We start from the raw sequence: 23,505 nt of genomic DNA on the forward strand, positions 1-23,505 counted from the left end.
ACTTGAAAAAAACCTTTTTTTTTTTAAAATTGGGATATAGTTGCTTTACAATGTTGTGTTAGTTTCTGTTGTCCAGCGAAGTGAATCAGCTATATGTATACATATATCCCCTCATTTTCGGATTTCCTTCCCATTTAGGTTACCACAGAGAAGGTAAAACTAATATTGTTGTTTAGAAATTCGACTAATATCGTGTTTTGAATATCTGATTGCCGAAATGGTAAAAGTTCCATGGCAAAGATTCCAATGAATTTTCTTTGTAACTTTAAGTGAATTTAAGTAGAGAAAAAGTTCTCAAAGTAAGCAGGACTTGAATTATCAAAGGAATCTCAATCTTATTAAAAAATAAAAAGCCTTTCCCATGTTTTACAATTGTACTTGAGCCCATTAAAAGAACCCTTTCATTTACGTTCTTTCTACATTAAAGTAATAAATTATTTGGATTATATATATATTTTTTCCTGTTTCATTATTTTTAAATGAACTTCACTCAGGAAGTTGACAGTAGACCAATAAGACAATTTAGGTGAAAATATGAGGGAAAGAATTACCAACAACACAACCATAAACAGAAACTACACCATGTCCAGGTACCGTGCTAGGGCTTAAACATATTACTACCAGTCCTCATGACAACCCTGCAATGAGACAGTAAAATACAGCAACGAAGATATTGGGCTCTGGAACTATTAATGAGCATGTCGTTTCTTATTGGGGTGATGAAAACGTTCTGAAATTAGATAATGGTGATGGTTGCACAACTCGGTGATCAGACTAAAAACCACTGATGTGCACTTATAAAGGGTGAATTTTTTGGCATGTGAATTATATCTCAATAAAGCTGCTATTTTTTCTAAAAAGAGTATATACTATGAAGTCAGACTGACCAAGTTAGAATCCTTGAGGGGAATGGTCTTGAGCAATTCTCTTAACTACTCTACGCCTCAGTACCCACATCTATCAAATGGGTATATTAACAGTACCTATTTCATAGGGCTGTTCTAAGGGTTAAATAAGATAATGCATGTAAAGTACTTAGCACAATGTCTGGCACATCCTCATTTTATAGATAAGGAAGCCAGGGTTCATAGAAATGAAGCAACTTACTAAGTTCACATAACCTTTAGCTAAATGGTACAGGTGAGATTTGAGCTCAGGTCTGTCAGCCCTCAATGTCCATGTTCTTTCTACCATGCCATGTTTCTTCTCCAGAACAGGGACAAAACTCTCCCTAATACTATTCAATGATCACTCCTCCATCACATTAAACCTGGGATTGAATGGAATGATGGATAAGAAACATTTTGCTGGAAATCCTTCTCTAGGTCTAGGCAGTCCCCTCTCCCAAGCATCTTTCTTTAAAGGTTACCTTTGCCGCACATTATGACAACTCATCACTTATATAAGCAGATGTTTAAATGTGTGCTAATAAAGAGATTAATAAATAAGAGATCTTTTATAATTAAGGACTATTTTCCTTCTGGGCACCAGGCTCTGGTCCAAATATCCTGAAGAACACAAATGTGTATTTAGGCAAATGAACAGAGTTAATCAAATTCATCCCATCATCTTCCTGCACAAGGATCCTGCCATAGATAAAAATGCTAGGAAAGTATGGGGCCACCATTTCTGTCCTTTCTCACTTTCTTCCCAATACTACCTAGTCTTCCAGGGCTCTTAAAATCCTCCTGCCATCTCTTCTCCTTCTTACATATTCCTATTCTTTTCATAATTCTAAATTGTCCTGTAGTACCTTATATAGACCTGCTACTGCTCTCACCCACCCTACATTTCAAAAGCAAACAATCTGCTAAGATCTGCTCAGAAGGGCCAGGTAAAAGATACTCCTTCCTCTTCTATCCCCAGAAAATGTCTTAGGGGGAGGAGCAAAGCTGGGGGCAAGACACATAAATATGGGTTTTACTATTTGATCTTTCCTTACATTTACTTCCAAATGAGCGAAGAATTTGCTACAGATATCCAATCATTGTCAAGAAGTAAATTTAGTTTTCTGCTCTAAATAAACTCTTTTCAATTGTCCCCTTGGCTGCTCTACCTCTGCTCTCTTTCTAAGAGAGAAAGACTGTGTAGAAGTTGCCCTATGATGGAAGATGACTACAGTACCACTATTAGAAGAATTTGGTAAGATGTGTCCTTTGTCTTTTTAGCGCCACACAGTCCCTTGTGTTAAGCTCCAAAATTATTTTCTCTTCTCAACACATTACTATACCACATCTCTGACACTAATTCTTCATTTCTCCTTTAGGTAAGAAATTCTACCTTCACAGTTCCGTTCATTTCTGCCAGTTCACATTCATGTTCTGCCCCCCTGGATTTTGGTTAACATCTGTTAAACACTGAACTATAGGGCCATTCCTTGAATAACATATTTCACACTTTGCAAAGCAAACTGCCACATTATTACATAAAATTCTCCATTCTCAATCTATGTTTTCAGCCATAAATGCTTCAGGACAGTGAGATATATAGTAACACTATATCACATTATTTAAAATATTATAAATGCTATGACTTTAATTTACAAGAGTTTAAAAGCTTTAAAAGTTTTTTTATTCCTTAAAATTTGCTTTTTTTTAAATTTTTTTTTTCGGTACGTGGGCCTCTCATTGTTGTGGCCTCTCCCATTGCGGAGCACAGGCTCCGGACATGCAGCCTCAGCGGCCATGGCTCATGGGCTCATGGGCTCAGCCGCTCCGTGGCATGTGGGATGTGGGATGTGGGATCTTCCCGGACTGGGGCACGAACCAGTGTCCCCCGCATCGGCAGGCGGACTCTCAACCACTGCGCCACCAGGGAAGCCCTAAAACTTGCTTTTAAAGAAAACCTTATATAGACTTGAAAGAATGAGCTAGGAAAGTTTAAACTTTAATAAAATTCGTATCATTACTCACAGTTTGAATTTTTTAAGGTATCACTGCTCACTGAGACTGGATACACTGACAATGTTGAGAATAAAAAATGTTGGAAAAGTTTGCAATTGGTTAAAAAATGTTATAGAGCAAAATAGTTCATAAAGCTATTTTAGATTTTCAAGTTTAATCTAAAACTCTCTGTGATTTTCTGAGAAGATAAAAATCTCCCATTTATAACAAGTTGAGATAATTAATATTCAGAATGATGTTTCTGACATTCTCAACCAGTGTACTAAAAATAAAGAATGCATATACTTTAAAGACAACCCCTCAAACTGAATTCAGAAAAAAATTTCAATTTTGAACCTTTTAAAAATGTGCTCTATTCCTTTTTTTTTTTTTCAATTTTGCACACAGCTGTCTGTTGTACTTTTTAGAATCATGCCAGATGCTGGGTTTATCCAGCAAAAGCAGGAAAACAATGGTTTGAAAGCAATTAGAGGCACTGAGGCTGCAGTGAGGCTCATATTAAAATGTGATAACACTGTTCTAGTGGGAATTTCAATGCTACTCCATTTCTGACATTTTCCTGTTGCCAGACAGGCGGCCTGTGTAGAAGAGCACTATGATCGAGGAGGTAACACACTGGAATTTATTTCTGGAGCAAACGAAGGATTAGCTGAGTTGGGGCCCTCCCAAGGCTTTTATTATGGACTCGGCCACCATTTTATTTGAATGCCAGTGGATCCTGTTGGCATCTAACTAAGGTCAAGGAATAAAAGCATATTAAAGCTTTGGTCCTATAAAATAATCTAGCACTAACCCATTCAGAAGGCAGAAGTATCAGGGCCCCTTGTTGCTAAAAAGCAGGGCAGGGGGGCCCAGCAGCGTGAAGGTTAATTAAACACTCCACTAACTTTCCTCAGAAATGGCTGATGCCACTCTATGGAGAAGCTTATTTAGAAGATGCAGAAGTAAACAATACCATCTACACATTTTTAGTATAAAACCATAAACGGTCAGAGAGGACTCACCTTGGGGTTGAAAATTCCAAAAGTACCTGAAATAAAAGGAAAAAGAATGGAGATGAGCCAAACTTGTATTTCTCAATCTTGGTTGGCATATGGTAGCTATAGCACCCAGTCCAAAAAGCTTCCTAAATAGTCAGTAACTAGCCAAAGGCACTACCTACTCTACGAAAAACCAAAGGGCTGTCCCTGAGATTCGAAAGATACTTAAAGGCTTGAAAGGGACATTTAACTCGTTATACTACCTTATGTAAGCTTGACTTGAGAGCTGGAAAGGTCCTAAAATGTTACCTAACCATGGTCCAGGGTTTCTCATAAGGAGCTCTGCAGGCTTTGAGCAAGAAAACGCCTTGTTGTGACAACCTGTCCTGTGTACTACAAGACAATCAGCATCACTGGTCCTGGGCACCAAAAACCAGTGGCACCCCCAGTTGTTATGACAACTAAAACACCCCCCCAACACACCCCCAAATACCTTCTAGCCTAAATTCTTAATTTTACAGGTGAAGTGTGACAACTGATTCAAGGTTACTTAATGTTTTAGTGTCTGAGCCAAGACTGGGGCTCTTGCAGTCCACTCTGTCATTCTATCTCTCTTTTATTTTGAGAAATGATCGGCAAAACCGACAACCCTTGAAGTCTTAAACCAAATGAAATGGCAGTAGCAGCAAGGATCGTCTGTAAGTCACTTATTTGAAATCTAAATTGCTTTCCCCCGACAGAAGCGATGCTGTATACAGTGGCTACCCACAGAAGCCTATCTCACTTTGGATTCCATTTCCTCCCGCCTTCACAGGGACCTTACATGATTCTATATCGATTTTCTCTTGTATAAATTCAACCTCTTCCTCTCAGTGTGGCCCTATCCATAAGCATTTATGATCATAGAAAAATAAAGCAAACCTTCCCTCACCCCCTTCATATCCCTCCATCTGCTGTCCTTTTCCCTTCACATCACAGTGAAATTTTCAAAAGTGTTGTCATAGTTTCTCCTTATTTCCTCACCTCCCACTCACTCCTCATCAGACTCCAATCTTGCTTACAGTCACCACACATGAATTCTTGCTATGAACATAGTGACCTCTATGTCTCTAAATAGAAAGAAAATTTTTCTATCCTCATCTTGACTTCCCAGGAGTGTACATGTGTATAAAAGCATTTTTCCCTAAGGAGAGAGTCCACAGCTTTTATCAAATTCTTAAAAAGATTCATAATCCAAAAAAAGATTAGGAAAACGGTAATACATTGGTGATAATGGTGTGTCTTCCAGTACATACATGACTGAAATAAGGTGTGGCTACTTTAGGGAGGAACACCAGCCCAGTGAGCACCTAGGTTATTTCTTTATAAGATAAAAATTCAGAAAATGGAGAGGAAGGAGATATGCGGGGAGTGTGTTGCCATAATCCAGAGGTGAATTTGTGGGAAATAAGCAGAGTTGAGGAAGAGAAGGTGAAGAAACCTTGCGATTGACTTTTCTTGTTCCTGTTCTTTCTCAGAACAGTTCTGGGCTAGCAATCAGGTAAAGGAATGTAAGATGCTTGGGTTAGAGGGCAGGGAAAGTTCAGAACAGCTTTGACATCTTCAGTGGAAAAGGGGAGAGGGGATAAGAAAAAGATGGGTGGGAAATGTAAAGGTGCAACGTCTGGGGGAAAGGGCATCCATGTTGAGTTAAGGGCATATGTAAGTTGAAACTGTCTGTAACTTAAATAATTTGTTTATATTAGTATGATGGGTTAATCTCCACCTAGCAGACAGTGCAGCTTCCCACTGAACCTGGCCACTGTGAAAAGTTTTCCATAAAACTCTTGTCTGTAAAACACAGCTAATCAAGCAAATTATCAAAGGTGACCAATTTTCCATCTTCTGTTCCTATTTTTCCATCTTCTTTCAAGGCATTGCCTTGGCCCCCGATTCCAATCATTACCCAAACTCTTATTCAATATAAATAGAAATCAGGGTGTTAGCGTGTGCAAATTGTACGTGTGCACTCCTCTTTCCAAAATGTTAATAATGGCAACAGAAAGAACTTTGCTAACAAATGTTGTTTTCATTTATTGACCCAGAAAAAAACTTAGCCATGCCCTGGCAGTTAAAGGGCCAACTCATGGCAAATTGTTAAATAGATAAAATGTTACTAATGATCTCCGTCTCTTCTTTTATCTGCTCCCCCCATAATCCCCACTCCAACTCTCACACATATTTTCAGTTCCCTTCTCTACCTACTGTAAAGTGTCCTGGTTTCCTGGTTTCTCTTGTTAGTTAAGAAGATGTTATATGTTCACACATACTAAGTATTGCTTCTCCCAATAGTAGTTACATCTTAAGAAGGCTGATTATGGAGAAAGAATTAAATTTAACAGATAAATTAAATTTAATCCAGTGAAGTGCCAGGTCTATCTAGCTGACGTTAAATAGCAGAATCTGCTTTATTCTTGATGATACTGTAATTAAATATTTCTGTCTATAAAAATCATATGTAGAACTTGATGTGGAATGACATAAAGTGGAATGTTAGTTCCCTTCTTTCTCAAGAGGTATAAAACTATCCTGATAACCTACCTCTTTTCCCTCTCTTCTTATTTTAACTATTAATTATGTAACAACCCTAAAGAAAGTCTGTGCACGCGCACGCGCGCGCGCGCACACACACACACCCCTATCCCACAGCTCACAGAGGATACTTCTAAAAAGCAAGGCCAAAAGGTGAGCAATCTCATCCCTCACTGGAGAGTGCCATGTATTATTCTCTGCTGGACACATTTGAGGTCTTGATCTTGTCTTGTTAAATATATCCTATGGATGGCCTTCATCACATTCTCTGGAAAGATGATTCCACACTAGAGAATTCTACACTCTTTAGGAGGCATTAGTCAAATCCTGCCAACATCTTCTAATTCTCATCCTTCACTCTGCAAACAATTATGCCTTAACCAGAGACTCCAACAAGTCTGAAAGTAGAAATTTTAAACCAAAATACAAAGACCACAATAGAAGTATATAGAAGAAAAAGCATGCAAACACACACAGAGTTGTGTTTATCCTAAAAGCCTCTAAGAATTTCCTATCAGGGCTGAGCAGATAGATGAACAAACACTTCTTTAATCTTCTCTTTGAAGCTTCAGCTTCAATATGAAAGGGAAGCTATCACTCCTCTGCAATATCCATACTCAGCGTCACCAGGTCCATGCAAATGATATTTGGAACTTGAAAAAGATGAGTACAGAATGAGCAGAGAGAAAATGCGGCAACCATATTGATGACGATGATCTTCACATTCAGTCACAATAAATCCATCTTAACTTGTGCCTCCAAAAATGAAAATGGAAGAACAAGATTTCACAGCGTTTAGTCTACGGCACAGAATAAAGTCTTGAAAATTTAGGGTTACATTACATGCAAAACAAAATCTGCTATTTGTGGTTTTTTTAATTAAAGAGGTTTTAATTGAACTTTAGTTTAAGGAAAAGTGCAGTAAATATAAAATGAACTCACAATATTGAGGAGGTCTTGATGAACAGCTGCAGCTGTAGCAGCAGTAGTAATAGTATGATAATAATAATGCTAAGATTTTTTAAACATATTGTTGGGCACTGTTTTAAGCACTTCTCTTATATTAACTCACTTCCTCCACACTCTAACCCTGTTATTATGACCATTTTATAAATGAGGAAACCAAGGCCTCAAGAGGTGAGATAACTTGCCCATGGTTTCAAAGCTAGTAATCAAGGCAGACGAGTTTCGAATCCTAGCGACTAGTTGCAGAACAGGAACTGTAACAAGAAATTAAGTTTTGGGACTTCCCTGGCGGTCCAGTGGTTAAGACTCCGCGCTTCCACTGCAGGGGGGTGCGGGTTCATCCCTGTTCAGGGAACTAAGATCCCACGTGCCATGCGGCACAGCCAAAAGAATTAAAAAAATTTTTAAAAAGAGGAAAGTTTTGAAAATACAATCTAACTTAAAAACACTCAGCAAAATGAATTCTTTCTCTAAAGACATTTTATTATGGTAACAGAATTCAGTCACTCAGTCAACAAATATTTATTTTATGTCTTCTATATGCTTTGCTCTGGTGCCACGGATGAAATGGTGACTGAAATAGATATGGTCCATCTAAGATTATACTTCAGTATCTTTCAAATTGCAATCATACTGTTCTAGTTTGCCACTCAAGATTCACAGAATATTAGATTTCTCCTAAAAATGAGGCTATTGACATTTTTTTTTTTTTTTTTTTTTGCGGTACGTGGGCCTCTCCCATTGCGGAGCAAGAGGCTCCGGACATGCAGGCTCAGCGGCCATGGCTCACGGGCCCAGCCGCTCCGCGGCATGTGGGATCCTCCCGGACCGGGGCACGAACCCACGTCCCCTGCATCGGCAGGCGGACTCTCAACCACTGCGCCACCAGGGAAGCCGAGGCTATTGACTTTTAATCATTAGTTTGGGGTTTCAGGGTGGGTGTCAAATTCTTGACCATGGAGCTAACCAATAAACATGGTTATTGAGATTAAAATACTCAGAGCTTTGCCCACTCAGCTAGCTAATTAGATAAATCCTGGTGAAGTAGGTAAGACAACTGTAACTATCCTCATGTTACTGGAAATATCTAAGAAGGAAAAATAATTCCATTTCCGAATTATAGTAAAACAACTTATTCAGCAAGTAAGATACGCTAGGTATTTGCTAAGTATACATTTTACATGTATTATTTTATTTAATCTTCATCATAATCCTATGAGGTCAGTACTATTATTATCCCCATTTTACAGATGAGGAAACTAAGACTCAGGAATGTCAAACAAATCGACCAGGATCATGTAGCTATTAAGTGGCAGAACCAAGATCTGTATCCAGGACTGCTTGGTTCCAGAGCCCAAGCTCTTAAATTTCATATTAACTGCATTTCTATTGGCTGTAATATAGAAAACAAATCTAGTATTAAGAGAAGGTATAATTGTTATGTCAGACAGCCTAGTATCAGGGAGTAATCAGCTCAGAGGTCTTTAATTTGGAGTCAACTATGGACTCAACTATTTGAGCTTGAGGAGATTCATGAACTCCTTAAAATTATGGGTGAAAAGTAATATGTGTTTTCTTTTCTCTTGAAAAAGAGTCCATAAACTTCATCAGATTTCCAAAAATGTGACTAACTCTCTGCCTCCAAAATGATAAGACCCCCTGGGTTAGATGCATAGGATTACAATGGCATTATAAACCTAGCTATGCAGAAAGGCCAACATCTGTAATGTTATAAATCTAGAACATCTAGATGAAAATTTTTTGCAACTAAAGCATTAAAAGTGTTATTTTACCTGTGACTTACAGAAATTTAAAACCTATCATACATTCTCTGTCTTGGTAAACCACCTGTTAAAAAAAATCAAATCTTTTCTTGATGACTTACAGATATCCACATTTGAACTTCAGTTTTTTGCACAAAAACAGTGGTGTCTTCTAAATGGATAGGCTATCTGCAATACTCAGTGTCCAGAGACCTCTATTTCCCTCTTGACCATCTCTGTTCTCTGGTAATGGCTGTCTCCAAACAGACTGCAAAGACTAAAACTGAAGTGCTATCCTGGCATTAGAAATGGAATTTTAGAATTCAAATGGACACCTGGGCTTTAACGGCAAGTTAATAAGGCTAGGACAACCCTTGTAATTGACCTTGAGCAGTGAGCCACATGGTAAAGACTGATTTACGCCCAAGGAAATGACTTTTCTGAACAACACTAATAGTCTGTGCACTGGATATTTCCTATAACCTCTTCTCTCACTTGGGAAGATTCACTTGATTTCTAATTCTCTTTCTCCTACTAGTGTTCCATCTCCTATCTTGCAGAAGGAATGGGCAAGGGGCAAAGGGTAATAGGGCATGACACCCAAGAACAGAAATGGGAAAAGAGCACCATCTAGTGGAAGTCTCTGGTGGAGGCATCAGAGGACTGGGACCCAGGGGTGGGATACCAGCCTTAGAAACAGTTGGGCAAGAATGGGAAGGTCTCTGGGAGTGGTGCCGCCTGTAGTCCCTGTTCCTTCGATTCATCAGAAGTCCAAAACCTAGTGTCTGCCTACAGGAAGCTTACAATCTAGTCCAAAATATGAGATACTTACAACTTACATATGAAGAGATGTCAGTCTAAGACAGGAAATAAATACTATGGTAACAGACAATAAGCACATAACTCAAGTAATAGAAGGACCTGTCATAAGAAAGTCCTGGGTCCTTTGCGGGGAGCTAATATTTCTGTGATCTTGAGTCTATATCCACAAATTTTAGAAACCCCAGAAGACAGCACCACAAAGTTCTCTTACAAGACACAATGGTCTCAATTAAACTTTTATTTAAAAATAAACAAGTAGTCATGTACCAAAATGTTCATTGCAGCTCTATTTACAATAGCCCAGAGATGGAAACAACCTAAGTGTCCACCATCGGATGAATGGATAAAGAAGATGTGGCACATATATACAATGGAATATTACTCAGCCATAAAAAGAAATGAAATTGAGCTATTTGTAATGAGGTGGATGGACCTAGAGTCTGTCATACAGAGTGAAGTAAGTCAGAAAGAGAAAGACAAATACCATATGCTAACACATATATATGGAATTTAAGAAAAAAAATGTCATGAAGAACCTAGGGGTAAGACAGGAATAAAGACACAGACCTACTAGAGAATGGACTTGAGGATATGGCGAGGGGGAAGGGTAAGCTGTGACAAAGCGAGAGAGTGGCATGGACATACATACACTACCAAACGTAAGGTAGATAGCTAGTGGGAAGCAGCCGCATAGCACAGGGAGATCAGCTCGGTGGTTTGTGACCACCTAGAGGGGTGGGATAGGGAGGGTGGGAGGGAGAGAGATGCAAGAGGGAAGAGATATGGGAACTTCGTTATAAAGCAGAAACTAACACACCATTGTAAAGCAATTATACTCCAATAAAGATGTAAAAAAAAAAAGTAATCCCCATTTTCTAGTATATAGAGAAAATAAAGTAATTTAATAAACATTGGCATTGTATGGTGAATAAAAAAACAAGCAACATTATCTGATTTGACAGTATTACCCATGACTAAAACAAATTTTTTTAGAAGTCCATTCCCAGACAATAAAAAATAAATAATATAAAGTAAATTAATTCAATAAAACCCTATTCAGCACTAGAGTCTTCTATAACACTATCACTACATGAAATCCCTGCTATGTCAATCCAGCATCCACTCTGGATATTAAAAGTAAGAAATCCAGGAGCTAAATGATTATGCCCTTTCACTGAAACACTGAAACCTACATTCTAATATTTCTTCCCCTGTGTTCTAGCATTAACATTGCAAATTGTGGTTGTTATGACCATGCAATTCCCATACACCCTACATGTACTAGACAACCAAGTATAACTTAATGAACTATTAAAGAAAAATGCTAGCCAGCTATGTTGTGGCAAAATAAAAGACCCTAAATGTCAGGTCAGAGTTGACGTTTCTTTCTCTTTGTGCAAATAAAAGGGAGCAACTGAGGGGCGAGTTGGTTTGCTTGTTTTTAGGGTATAATGTCCACGGTGATCAGATCCAGCAGAAGTGTGCAGCCTGGATGGGAGAGAGCAAAGGAGGGAAGCAGTTTAGGAATCTGCTGGAGAGCAAAAGAAGGGACAAGAGATTTGATAACAGATGTGGAGGCAGGTTGGGAATGGAGAGTCAGGAGGAAAGTCAGAGATGTCTTTTGGTTCCAAACGTGTGTATTGAGAGAGAACAAGGTAGAACTCACATACAAAGAAATCTAGCTGATTATCATATTTTAATCTGGACTATCTTTAGCTCTTGCCCTGCCATTTTTGTCACGGTTGATACTTAGAACTAATTTGTTTTTTCGTTTGTTCGTTTTATTAATTTTTATTGGAGTATAGTTGCTTTACAATGTCGTGTTAGCCTCCACTGCACAACAAAATGAATCAGCCACACACACACAGATATCCCGTCCCTTTTGGACTTCCCTCCCATGTAGGTTACAACAGTGCATTAGGTAGAGTTCCCTGTGCTATACAGTATGTACCCATCAGTTGTCTATTTTATACATAGTATCAATAACGTATAGGTGTCAATCCCAGTCTCCGGATTCCTCCCACTCCACCCCTTTCCCCCTTGGTATCCATACATTTGTTCTCTATGTCTGTGTCTCTATTTCTGCTTTGCAAATAAGATCACCTCTACCATTTTTCTAGATTCCACATATATGCGTTATTATATGATATTTACTTTTTCTTTCTGACTTACTTCACTCTGTATGACACTCTCTAGGTCCATCCACGTCTCTACAAATGACCCAACTTCATTCCAGAACCTAACTTGTTTTATTTTTTGCTTGCTTCAGGTTAATAGCTACCCTTAGACCACTGAGACTCTTAGTTATCTGATTGATGAATAACTGATAACTGTATGACTCTGTGACTGAGGACCATATACTCATTGAATTTCACAGCCGGAAGGACATTGAAGGTCATTTAACCCGGCCCCTCACTTTACAGATGAGAAAAACGAAGCACGGAGAGGTTATCTGATTGCACCATGAGAGTTTAAACATCCACATTGTGGAGCTATCACAGTTTATCTTGTGCAGAATCAGGAACAGGTTCAAAAACATGATATTTATTTGAAAATTCCTTTGATATTTTTCTTGTTATGAACATGGTCACTTTATTCACCTGAGAGCAAATGTTGCACAAACTTTTTAAGCTGGACTAGTTCCTAGGGCTCCTCCAGGCAGTGTGGATTTGTGAACATTAACATGTCAACATACCCTTTACATCTCAAGTTATGAATACTCTCAAACAGTAATAAATCTCCACTATTTGCCAGACACTCTGTGAGGAACTGAGAGGAGAGAAAGCCTGAACTGTGGGCCAGTTGGCTGGAATTATGCAAAACTGTGCAAAAGTGGTGTGACTGACCCAAAACACACACAAGGTAAAAATTGGGGCCAGAAGAACCCAGGTCTGGGTAATTCCAGAACCCATCTTACTGCCTAGAGATGAAAGATGCTGGGGGTGGACCTGGGATTGGATATTGGAAGATGGCTGGCGGGGGGGGGGGAGCGGGGTGAGAAGGGTCACCGAGAGGCCAGGCCCAGGATGCAGAGGGAGGCCAGGCAGGGGGGCCAGGCCCATCAGAGCAGGTGGCAGAGGCCCAAAGCAGACATGTTTGAGGAGGGGGCAGGTCAGGATTCTGAGTGGGTTCCAACCTGAAAGTTTTTGTTTTATCTTGTGAAACAGGCTATGATGTCAAGCAAGAGTGAGAGGGGATATGATAAGGTAAAGACTGCTGAAGATTTGAGGGGGAAGAATACTGAGGAAAATTGGAAAGGTTGCTGCCATGGGGCATGTGAAATAACTGTCAGGCATCATTAAGGGGTGAGCTGAGGGTGGAGACTAAGATTTACTGTGGCGGCAGCCCAACTGTGTAATTTTTCTCCAGCACTGATTACCTGCCCAGGTATAAGATCAGGAAAAGTGGACAGGTGAATTGATCCAAGGTTAGAATTTTTCTAGGCTTGTAGGATGAAAGGACAAGAGAGTAAGAGAAGACTGGAGGGGCACGCAATGGAGCTCGGGCTGGCCAGGGAAGAAACCAAAGGCCAAAGACTTGACTATAACGTCTGTACACATTAAATACTTTTAACAATCAATTAAAATATTCAAAACAGGAGATATCATTATTCTACTCTTCTTCTCAGGACTGTTCTTTATCCCAAAAGTCCCAAACCTCTCCTATCTCATGTTCCCTGTTTCAATGGCTGACAACTCCATCTATCCAACTGAAACTTAGGAATCATCCTTTACCTCTTTCTCTATTTTATGTACATCCCGTCATTCACAAAGACCCGGAGCCTCTACTCCCTTCATATATTTTTAATCTATCTCCTCTCCCTCTCTATGGGCATTGAATTCACTCAAGTCCTCAATATGCCTCACCCAGATCAATACAACCATGTCCCAAGTGGTCTACCTGCCACCTTGCTCCTCTCTGACCCATTCCCCCCAGTGCTGATGGAGAAAGAAGAGCGGTGACCGTGAAGAGCAAAGGCTCTGCAGACACGTCTGGGTTGGAGTCCCAGCATCTTCATCTTCTAGCTGTGAGACTGTATCTACAGCCTCAGTTTCCTCATCTTTAAAATATAAATAATAACCATACCTGTCTCGTATGGTTCTTGGGAGGATTAACTGAGATGATACACACAAAGAACTGAGCATTAGGCCTGGCACCTGGCAGCCTTCAATAAATCTCAACTGTTATGTCATTAGCACCATCATTATTCTAACAACCTAACAACATGCAAGCCAAGTCTCAACATTCCCCTGCTTGAAATCCTTCAGTGGCTTACCCACCCTGGTCCTCCCCTGCTCTGCTCACGCTTCTGCTCTTACATGTCGCAGCTCTCTCTGCCGGCACACTTTCCCCTTCAGGCCCCTTCCTCTCCTAGTGAACCCTTGATGGTCCTTCAAGGCTCAGCTCAGTCTCCTGTGTTAGGTGCTCCCCCCAGCACATATGTGCACTCCCCTCAGCAGCATCTGTGTACTGCACCACAAGCTTCTTGTCTCTCTATGTTACTGAGCCCTCAAGGGGCAGTAGCACAGAGCTTGCTAAATAAGTGAACAAAGGTGAGAAGCAGAAGGGCTGTCTGAGTTCAGCATGAGTAGAGCACAGAGTACATTTCAGGGAGGGGTGGAGATAAGGTTGGAGAGGCAGGCAGAAGGCAAGGCTCTCTAAGCAATGCTATGGAGTGTGGATTTTATCCCAAATAAGATAGGGAGAGGTACCCTCCTTTTCCTCTAAATTATTCACACAAAGGTAAGAGGGGGAAAAAAGAAATCAAAGGAAGGGAAGAAAAGGAAGAAGAGAAAGATAAAAATAAGTAAACTTCGTTAAACTAAAACCTTCATCCAAATGAAGAATTTTTTTCCCCAAAGCCTGGCTTCAAAGGCTAACTACAAAATGACCGGCAAAAGTATACTTCGAAAGATACAACCGAACACACATCACAGTGGCAAGAATCCAATATATAAATACTATCAATTTGTTTCCTCATTAAAAGCTTTCATGAAGAAAATGATTTAATACAAATGCTAAAGCTACTGACACAGATTAATTGAAAAATACCAACAGAATTCTAATTAAAGACATAATATTATTTCACTCATTCACACTGCACCAAAATTTGCATAAGTATATAAAAACAGAATTTAGAAAGCAGGCTTCTACTGGTAACCACTCTAAGACCTACAATGCATTACTGAAATTAAAAGAAAAAAACCTCCTATCCTTAAGTGTACACTTCCTTCCAGTTAAGAACTGAGATGTACACAAAAATTCAGAAATCATTTTAAAATTTTGCCCTCAACTTGACTTTTTTTTCTAATTGTACAAGATTCTATACTAAAATATCATTCTTTCCCATTTATTTCTTTGTACAGTACTTACAGCAGTCATAGTTAAACCCTTACATAAGGTATCCAATTTTCCAAATCACAAAGTAGGGAAGTGATTTAGATCCAAAGGCTAATGACTATGTGACCAGTTCTACTGCTGTATCAATACAGGTCAGGGGTCACCAGCAGTTCAACCACAACAACTAGTCAATCCCAGGACAGTGGTTCTGTCCCACTTCAAGGGATTCTCCAGCATCAGAAATGTCTCCAGATGTTGCCAGGCCAAAGGGAAGCACTTAAGACAGTGGGCAAACATCAGGACAAGGAAAGGACCAAGACTATTTGTTCTGACCATATCTCCATCCCTCATCCTAGAAGCTAATTAGGTTGAAATGTTGTCAGCTACTGGCTGGCCCTAAACCCTGCTGATGAGATTTTCCTGTCAGTCATCCCCAGTCATATTGGGAGACCCTCCTTACCACTCAAACCAACCGCCTACTCACACTTCCAGTCAAATCCTTCTTCCTTCATTCCCCTGTTAAAATACAGTTTAAAACCAAAGTAGCTACTTACCAAACAAAAATAGTGTCCTCTAATAAAGATTTTTACACATACTTGTCTGATTTTAAGAATCTTCTGGAACCCTAATTGAAACACGAATTCCCCAGTGTTCACACCAGACCTGCTAAATTAGCATGTCCATGGTAGTGACCTAGAAGTCTGTATTTTTAACAAGATCCCCAGGTAATTCACATGATGGGGCAAGTCTGTAGAACACTATAAAGGATATGGGTATTTTATAAATGGTTTCCTGTTACGGGAATTATAGTCAGGTAGCCCTCAGTTCAAGTATAGAGTGTATTCCAAAATTCATTTCCAGTTGTTTGGACCTTGAAATGCATTTTCGTAAAGAAACAAAGTAAAAGATAATGTTAAGTTTTCTGGATATGCTTTAAAAAAAACGATTAAATCTTGTTAATAAATCTGAGATATAGTAAATACAATCTTTAATTTACAAACCAGTCACATTTCAAAAGTTGAAGCATAAAGTCAGTCATTTAGAATGTATTTTCCCATTGACATAAATTTCTGAAAAGTGGTTAGATTATCTGGTTATCCATAAAAGTTCATAATAAACCAAAGGCAGCTATGGAACGAAGGATATAAATATGAGCTCAAAGCAAGAGATACTGGGAAGAAAGAAAGATCTGTCTTCCTTTGCTGGGCATAGAGAATAAACATAGGCAACCTATGACATTCTTATCCTCTCTCCCTTTGCAACCATCTCCTGTCTCCCAGTGGCCTCAGCCCAGGTACCAAGGACCCGCATGATTATCTAAAATTCCCTATTAAAGAATCAGCTTACCCATGTCTGTCCCATGATTTACTCTCCTCAGTTATGTACCTCTTCTCCCCAAATCCAGTCAAAACTCCCATTTCCATGATTTGGTTCCATCCTATCTCTCATTACTCCCTTATACCTAACAAACAGAATTACCCTTTGGTTCCCAAGCATGGCTAAACTTTTATCTCCTCAGTTTCTTTGCACATGCTATTTTTGTGTGCAATATATCTGACCAAAAATCCATCCCTTTCAAACCCAAAGCCAAGACATGATGCCATCTCATTCATGAAGGTTTCTCATAGCCCACCAACCAGAAGTAATTTCTTTTCCTGGGATCTCACAGTACAATCTGTGGGCACCTCTTCTAAAGTGTTAGCCACAATATACCTTGAACTGTAGTTATTTCTGCGTACTTTTATATCTTTCCCATTGGGTTGTAAATTTCTTGGGAATATTTTTTGGGTAGCTACAATGTAACATGCCTTGTATTAGGCACTTTTTTATGCATAGCAACAATCCTACAAGGTGGGTGTATTGTATAATTACTCAGTTTATCCTGCTCAAAAATAATTTCCAGGAGGACTGGAAACTGTCATATTCACCACAAAAATGCTTTGCACACAGTGGATGCTGAATAAACATTTTTTGAATGAATGAAGTAGCATTATTCACTTGTTATGAAGAAATCGAGCCTCGGTAAGAGGGCTGGCCAAACAATCATACTGCCTGGGCTCAAATCCCAATTCCAAAACCTAACAGCTGTATAACCTTGAGCAAGTCGATTACCTCTCTGAACCTCAGTTTTCTTATCTGCTAAAATGGGGATTATTATAGTATTCACCTCTCACCTGTTGTGAGGATTAAATGAGATAATGTGTGTAAAGCCCTTTGACACTGGGCCTGGCACAGGATAATTGTGTGATGAATGTTAGCTGTGACTGTTATTCTTCAGTTGCAGAGGCAAGAGCCTCTAAAGCCCTCATTCTTTCTGAGGAAAAGGATCCTCTGTTAACTTTATAACACTCAGTGTACCTAGCGCTGTGAATTGCCCATAACAGAGGTTCAACAGACTTAATTTCCTCAGCACAATCATCTAAGCCAAAAGTTAGACGGAAATCATTAAATAGGGCTAGTGCACCTGAATGTACAATCAAAACCCCCTTAACCCTCCAGGTGAATTTATATTTTAAAAGAGGACTATGAGCCCAAATGAATCTCTAAATGGTGAAACTCCAGGTATGTAACAAATTGAAACCAAACATTTCAGACTGTCTAGAGAAGACACCCGTGGGCAGTGGGCTCCGTGCTGGCTCTGTTCATGAGTCTGGCCACTCACTGGTCCAAGAACTTCTTGAAAAACAGGGATATATCTTCCGTGACACTGTCTTGATCACCTGGCATTATGCCCAGCAAAGATTAAACAAATACCCAATACATATTTGTTAAGTAAATTAACTGCTTCCGGCTTGTAATCCTCACCCTACTCTTAGTTAATTCTATTTCTCTTCACGACCAACATGAAAATCCATCATGGTGACTGATGTTTTGAGAAGGAGGAAGTGAATGGTTTACTCAAGCACCATCACTTTGGAAAGCTAGTCCCACAAATACAAATGTTACTAAATAGTCAGAGTGTAGATAATCCTGTGTCAGTTCAGTGCAGCTCAGAAAGATAATATTTAAGAAATGGAAGTTGTTCCTAGTCAGTGATACCTCATCTAATGAAGACCTTGAGAATGACCTTCCTTTATTTAAAAAAAACATATTCTAGAAAAATCATCATAAATTACTCAAAGGACTGCTGTATTTCATATCGCTCAAAAATAATTTTACTTTCGTGTGTGTGTGTGTGCGCGCGCGCGCGCACTTAGGCACAGAGTAAAAACACTCCAAATACAGCTGTTTATTTGCATAGAAGTGACCCAAGGCTACAATTAAAGCTTAATTTCCTCCTTCCACATCTCTTTTCCCCCCAATGCTAACTCCTTTCCCACCTGGAAACAAATACTCTTTGGCTCTTAAATCCCTGCCTCTTTTTAAAAAAGGAAAGGCTCTGATATCAGTGACTTAGGATTAAATACACATTCACTGTGGAGAGTTGAAAAATACAAGTAAATAAAAAGGAGAAATTAAAAATCACTCAAACTCTACTTTCCAGAAATTACTATCATTAACATTTTGGAGTAATTTTTCAGGCATTTTTTTGAAAAAAAAAATATACACAACCAATTTTTTCACTTACAGTATATCTTATCATTCTACATCAATACATCTTCTATAGCATAAATGATTAAATTATCTTCTTTTTTTATGTTTGCCCTTTCAACAGAATGGAGGAGCAGAATAAACTAGAACAGAAACTTGAAGCAGAGAACCAGAAAAGAGAATTTTGCAGAGCTCTGAGTAAGACTTTATGAGGGCTAAAGTTTAGCCAGTGACAAAGGGAACAGAAAGGAGAAGACAGATTTAGGATGAAGAATCGATAGACTTGTTGATGGTTTGGGGAGTGAAGAGAGAGGAGGCAGGAATGACTTCCAGGATTCTGCCTTGGGGGCCAGGACCTAGTGAAAGCAGGAATAGACTTTAGGGGTGAGAAGAATATAAAATAATGAGTTCAGTTCTGGACACTCCAGCAGTTAGGATTCTTCTGGCTACAATTAACAGAAAACTTCACTGGCAGAGGCTTAAATAAGTAGTTCATTTTTCCTTCAAAACAAAAAGTCTGGAGACAAATGATTCCACGGTTGATGCAGGGGCCCAACAATGGCATGAAGGACCTAGGCCCTTCCCTTATTTCTGCTCTAACACCTTAGAGCACAGTAATGTCTTAAGGTGGCTACTGCATTTCAGTGTTTTTTTTTTTTTTTGGTCTCCCAAGCATAAGACTGTCCTGTGAGAGGCTATCAGAAGTTTTCTCCCTATATTTCTTTGGCCAAAACTATATCTTATGTAAACCCTAGACCAACCACTGGCAAAGCAGAATGGCTTTCAGATCATGAGTCATCCCTGGGTTGGTGGGGTTCTGTTGTCCAGGAAGAATGGAGGGTGGCTGCTGGGTAAGCATCCAGCAGGGTCTGCCCCAGCTTTGTGAAGTTTAGGATATCAATAAGAGACCCAAAAGGAGCTGTCCAATATGCTGTATGGTGCCTTGGAGAGAGAAGTGCAGTTGAGCTGTAGAATTAGGAGTCATCCACGTACAGGGGAAGTTGTAGAGTTACGGTCATGCATGCAACTGCCTACAATGAATGTGGTGAGAAAAGAGGGAAGCCTGAGGGACAGCAGTGAAGAGGGCAGCATAGAAAAACAAGCTCAAGCCAGAGCCTAAAATCAGAGTATAAATGCAAGGAAGAAGGAAAACCAAGAGAGACTATTATCATGGGGACAAATGGAGGGAGAGATATTTTGTTTGTTTTTGTTGTTTTTATTTGCTTGTTTGTTTTTACTTTTTGAGGAAAAGGAAGCTATCAATAGTGTCACATGCTGCAGAGAGACCAAATAAGACGAAGATTGAACAGCGTCACCTGGATGTAGCAATTAGCAAGTTACTGGTACTTTGTCAAGAATAACATGATAGGAGCAGAGACTAGATTATAGGGGACTGAAGAGTGGCCAGAGAAGAAGAAACCAGAAATGGCTTGTCTAGGCTTCCATTTCAAGAAGTGTGTCTGTAAAAAAAGAGATACAGGACAGTAGCTAGAGAGGGAATCACTGTGTGGGATGTAATGGTTTTTCTTAATATTAGGAGAGATTTGAGCATATTTATATGATGAATGGAGAGATGTAATCAGGAGACCAAAGCTAAATTTGAGAAAGAGAAGGTCTCTGGGGGGGCAGTGGTAATAGTGGAGTGAAGATGACAACTGTGAATCATAGCCTCAGTCCTCAAATAGTGTGAGGGAAGACTCTGAACTCAAAAGATGACAGAGAGTTGTAAAGCCATGTAGACAAATCTCAAAAGGGAAGAGGTGTGGGATAAGATTGTACAGTAAAAGTCTAGAAGTGACAGCAAGGAGCTTGAAGGATGCCAACAGCACTTCTGGAAAATGAGCAAGTTCTATTTAAAATGACTGCAAGCAAAACAGTGTCCTGAAGAAGAACCATGTTTTACTTGGGCAGGGATGGAGAAAAGAGGTTGAGGATATCATGGAATTTGATTATAGTAGAACATGGATTCTAGGAAACACAGGGGAAAGGATTAGAAGAGAAGTCCTCAGGAAAGATGAGATGGTGGAGACAAGGAAGTGCAAAGCTTTATAGGAAGGATGATGACCAAAGGCAGAGGACTTTCGATGGATCATGGCTGGAATGACTGGCACCCAGGCTCCAACAGAACTCCAATACATGATCAGCAGCCTTGTAACCTTATACCACAGACTGTTAGAGAAATGTTATCACATGAGACGTCTGAAGAGATGGACACCGTCTTTACAAATGGCTCTGTATCCCCTAATGCTCAATAAAAAGAAAGCATCCTATTTCTGGAAAAGAATATGTGGGGTTAGCTACTGAACGGCAACTTTCATAATACAGAGGGTCTCGTGTTCTAGTGTTTAGCCTAGGACTGGAGAACATATTTATAACAGTTTTCCCCCATTCGTTCAACTCATGTTATTGAGCTCATATCATATACCAGTACCATTACAGACTTTTTTTTTTAAATGAACATCCATGCCTTTAAGGAGTTATAATCTCCAGAAATATGTATTCTGAATTTTAAGAAACTGAATTTAAAATGAACTTAAAAGTGGTAAGTGGTAGAGCAGTGCTTCTCAAATGTTTATGTGCATACAAATGATCTTGGGATCTTAGTAAAATGCAGATTCTGATCCAGTGGGTCTGATTCAGTGGAGCCTGAGATTCTACATTTCTAACAGCTTGCCAGGTGATGTTGATGTTGCTGGTCCACGGGCCACTCCTGGAGTATCAAGAAGCTAAGACTAGCAAAAAAGATTTCTTGCTTTACCTTTTCCATGTACACTGACCTATAAAGTCCTAAGAATTTTTCCTCTTTTTTTTTCCTTGCTAACTCTCTTATCCATCCTTTTTTTTTTTTTCCTAATAAAAAAGGGGGTTAGGGTAGAAAACCTTACAAAAAGCTTTTTCTTCTAAGCAACTATTAGCTACACACACCGTTTTCATGAACGTGCCAAACATCTATCTCCCGATCAAATACTTTTGCGGAACCTCTACTATTTCAAACAGGGCACCTAGATAGTCAGTAAAAGAATAAAGAGACTGGGAGCGGCAATTAATTCTAGTTATGCCATATGGCAGTATAGAACACTGGCTGGAACCTGAAAACTCAATTTCACAAGTCTTACTTATTCTGAATTTTAATCATTATAGGATCAGCAAACATATGCCTACCAAGCTGCTCCCTTTACACAAAATTTTAAAGAATAATCATGTTGCACACTCGAAAATGATTGGTTTTTCCCAAATGGACTTAAAATTTCTCTCCTACCAGATTCTCAAAATAAAGTAGCTGCTGACAGCTCCAGTTTAATCTGCCTGTTAAATAAAATCTTCAAACAGTACTTTTAACAAATAGCATTGCTTGCTTTCTTACCATTTTCATCGTCAGCTCACAATTTTGCACAAGTATAATTTTCTCCGGTTCCAGATTCCTCAGCCCTGGGGCTGGTTCAGGTGGTGGCCCTCCTGTCCCTGTGAACTCCCTCCATCGTGTCTGTCACTGCTGAGACACCCATCCCCACCACATTCTCTCCATTTCACCTCTCTCCAGAATGGAGACATTATCATTTTCAACACATACTCCATCCCCCGTCGTCTTAGAGCTAAGATACCTTCATCTCTTGTACATCTAATAATTTCAAGATAAGGACAGAAAAAGCAGTTCTTGTTCTGTGAACTTTTGTCTCTGGTGCTTGAGAGACTGTCCTAATATCCCCTGAACATGTTTTAGTGATAACATTTACTGCACCAGGGCCAAAATGATTTTCTGCCACTTTCAATTCTAGTTCAATAAAAGAATAAGAGCTTTGTTTCTAACCTCTGTCATTTTTAATACCATAAAATGATTTTAAAAATGTAAAATTGAGTTCCATTTCCTACTGGACTACCAATCTCATATTAGCTTTCCTTTTATCAAATTTATGAGAAAAGTCAGAAATTGCCTTTCCTTAAAAAAGATCAAAATTTCAGGATCTCCTGGGCAGAATGTTTGAATTGAATTTCAGCTCTCAATAATTGCTGGCCTGGAAGTTTTAAAGAAGTATAAAAGTTAGATACTTAAAGTTAGTAATGTCAGAAATAACAAACTGGAGGATTATCCCTTAGTCTACTATCATCCAGAAATAATAAAGTTATTCTCAGAAAATTATCATCCTAAAAAATCACAAACATGTTTATTACATTTCCAAATTGAGGAAGTCTATGGTTTTCTGAAACAATGGTGAATGAAGTCCATGGTTTCTGAACTGCAAAGTGAAACAAATAATGTTTTTTGAAACATCATATTATAAAATGTTTCAAATATGCATAAAAGGTGAAAGAACACCCATATATGTGTATATCCACAACCTAGACTCTATGATTCATATTTTGTTATATTTGTTTTGTCACTTATCCATCCGTCCATCTTTTTTGTTGTTGTTTATATCTATATCTATATTTATATTTTTAAACATCTTTATTGGAGTATAATTGCTTTACATTGTTGTGTTAGTTGTTGCTGCATAACAAAGTGAATCAACTATACATATACATATATCCCCATATCCCCTCCCTCTTGCGTCTCCCTCCCACCCTCCCTATCCCACCCCTCTAGGTGGTCACAAAGCACTGGGCTGATCTCCCTGTGCTATGCAGCTG

At 39.2% G+C, this 23,505-nt stretch overlaps 1 protein-coding gene across 1 annotated transcript in view; it reads right to left on the minus strand.

The window, feature by feature from the left end:
• SKAP1 (src kinase associated phosphoprotein 1) overlaps positions 1 to 23,505 on the minus strand; it is a 276,251-nt gene that overhangs the window by 209,754 nt on the left and 42,992 nt on the right. The window contains exon 3 of the mRNA XM_030839839.2: positions 3,908 to 3,933. Within this exon, the coding sequence (XP_030695699.1) occupies positions 3,908 to 3,933 (26 nt within the window). The remainder of the gene's footprint in view (positions 1 to 3,907; positions 3,934 to 23,505) is intronic.

This window comes from Globicephala melas, chromosome 20, assembly GCF_963455315.2.
Source record: "Globicephala melas chromosome 20, mGloMel1.2, whole genome shotgun sequence".
NCBI classification, from domain to species: Eukaryota; Metazoa; Chordata; class Mammalia; order Artiodactyla; family Delphinidae; genus Globicephala; species Globicephala melas.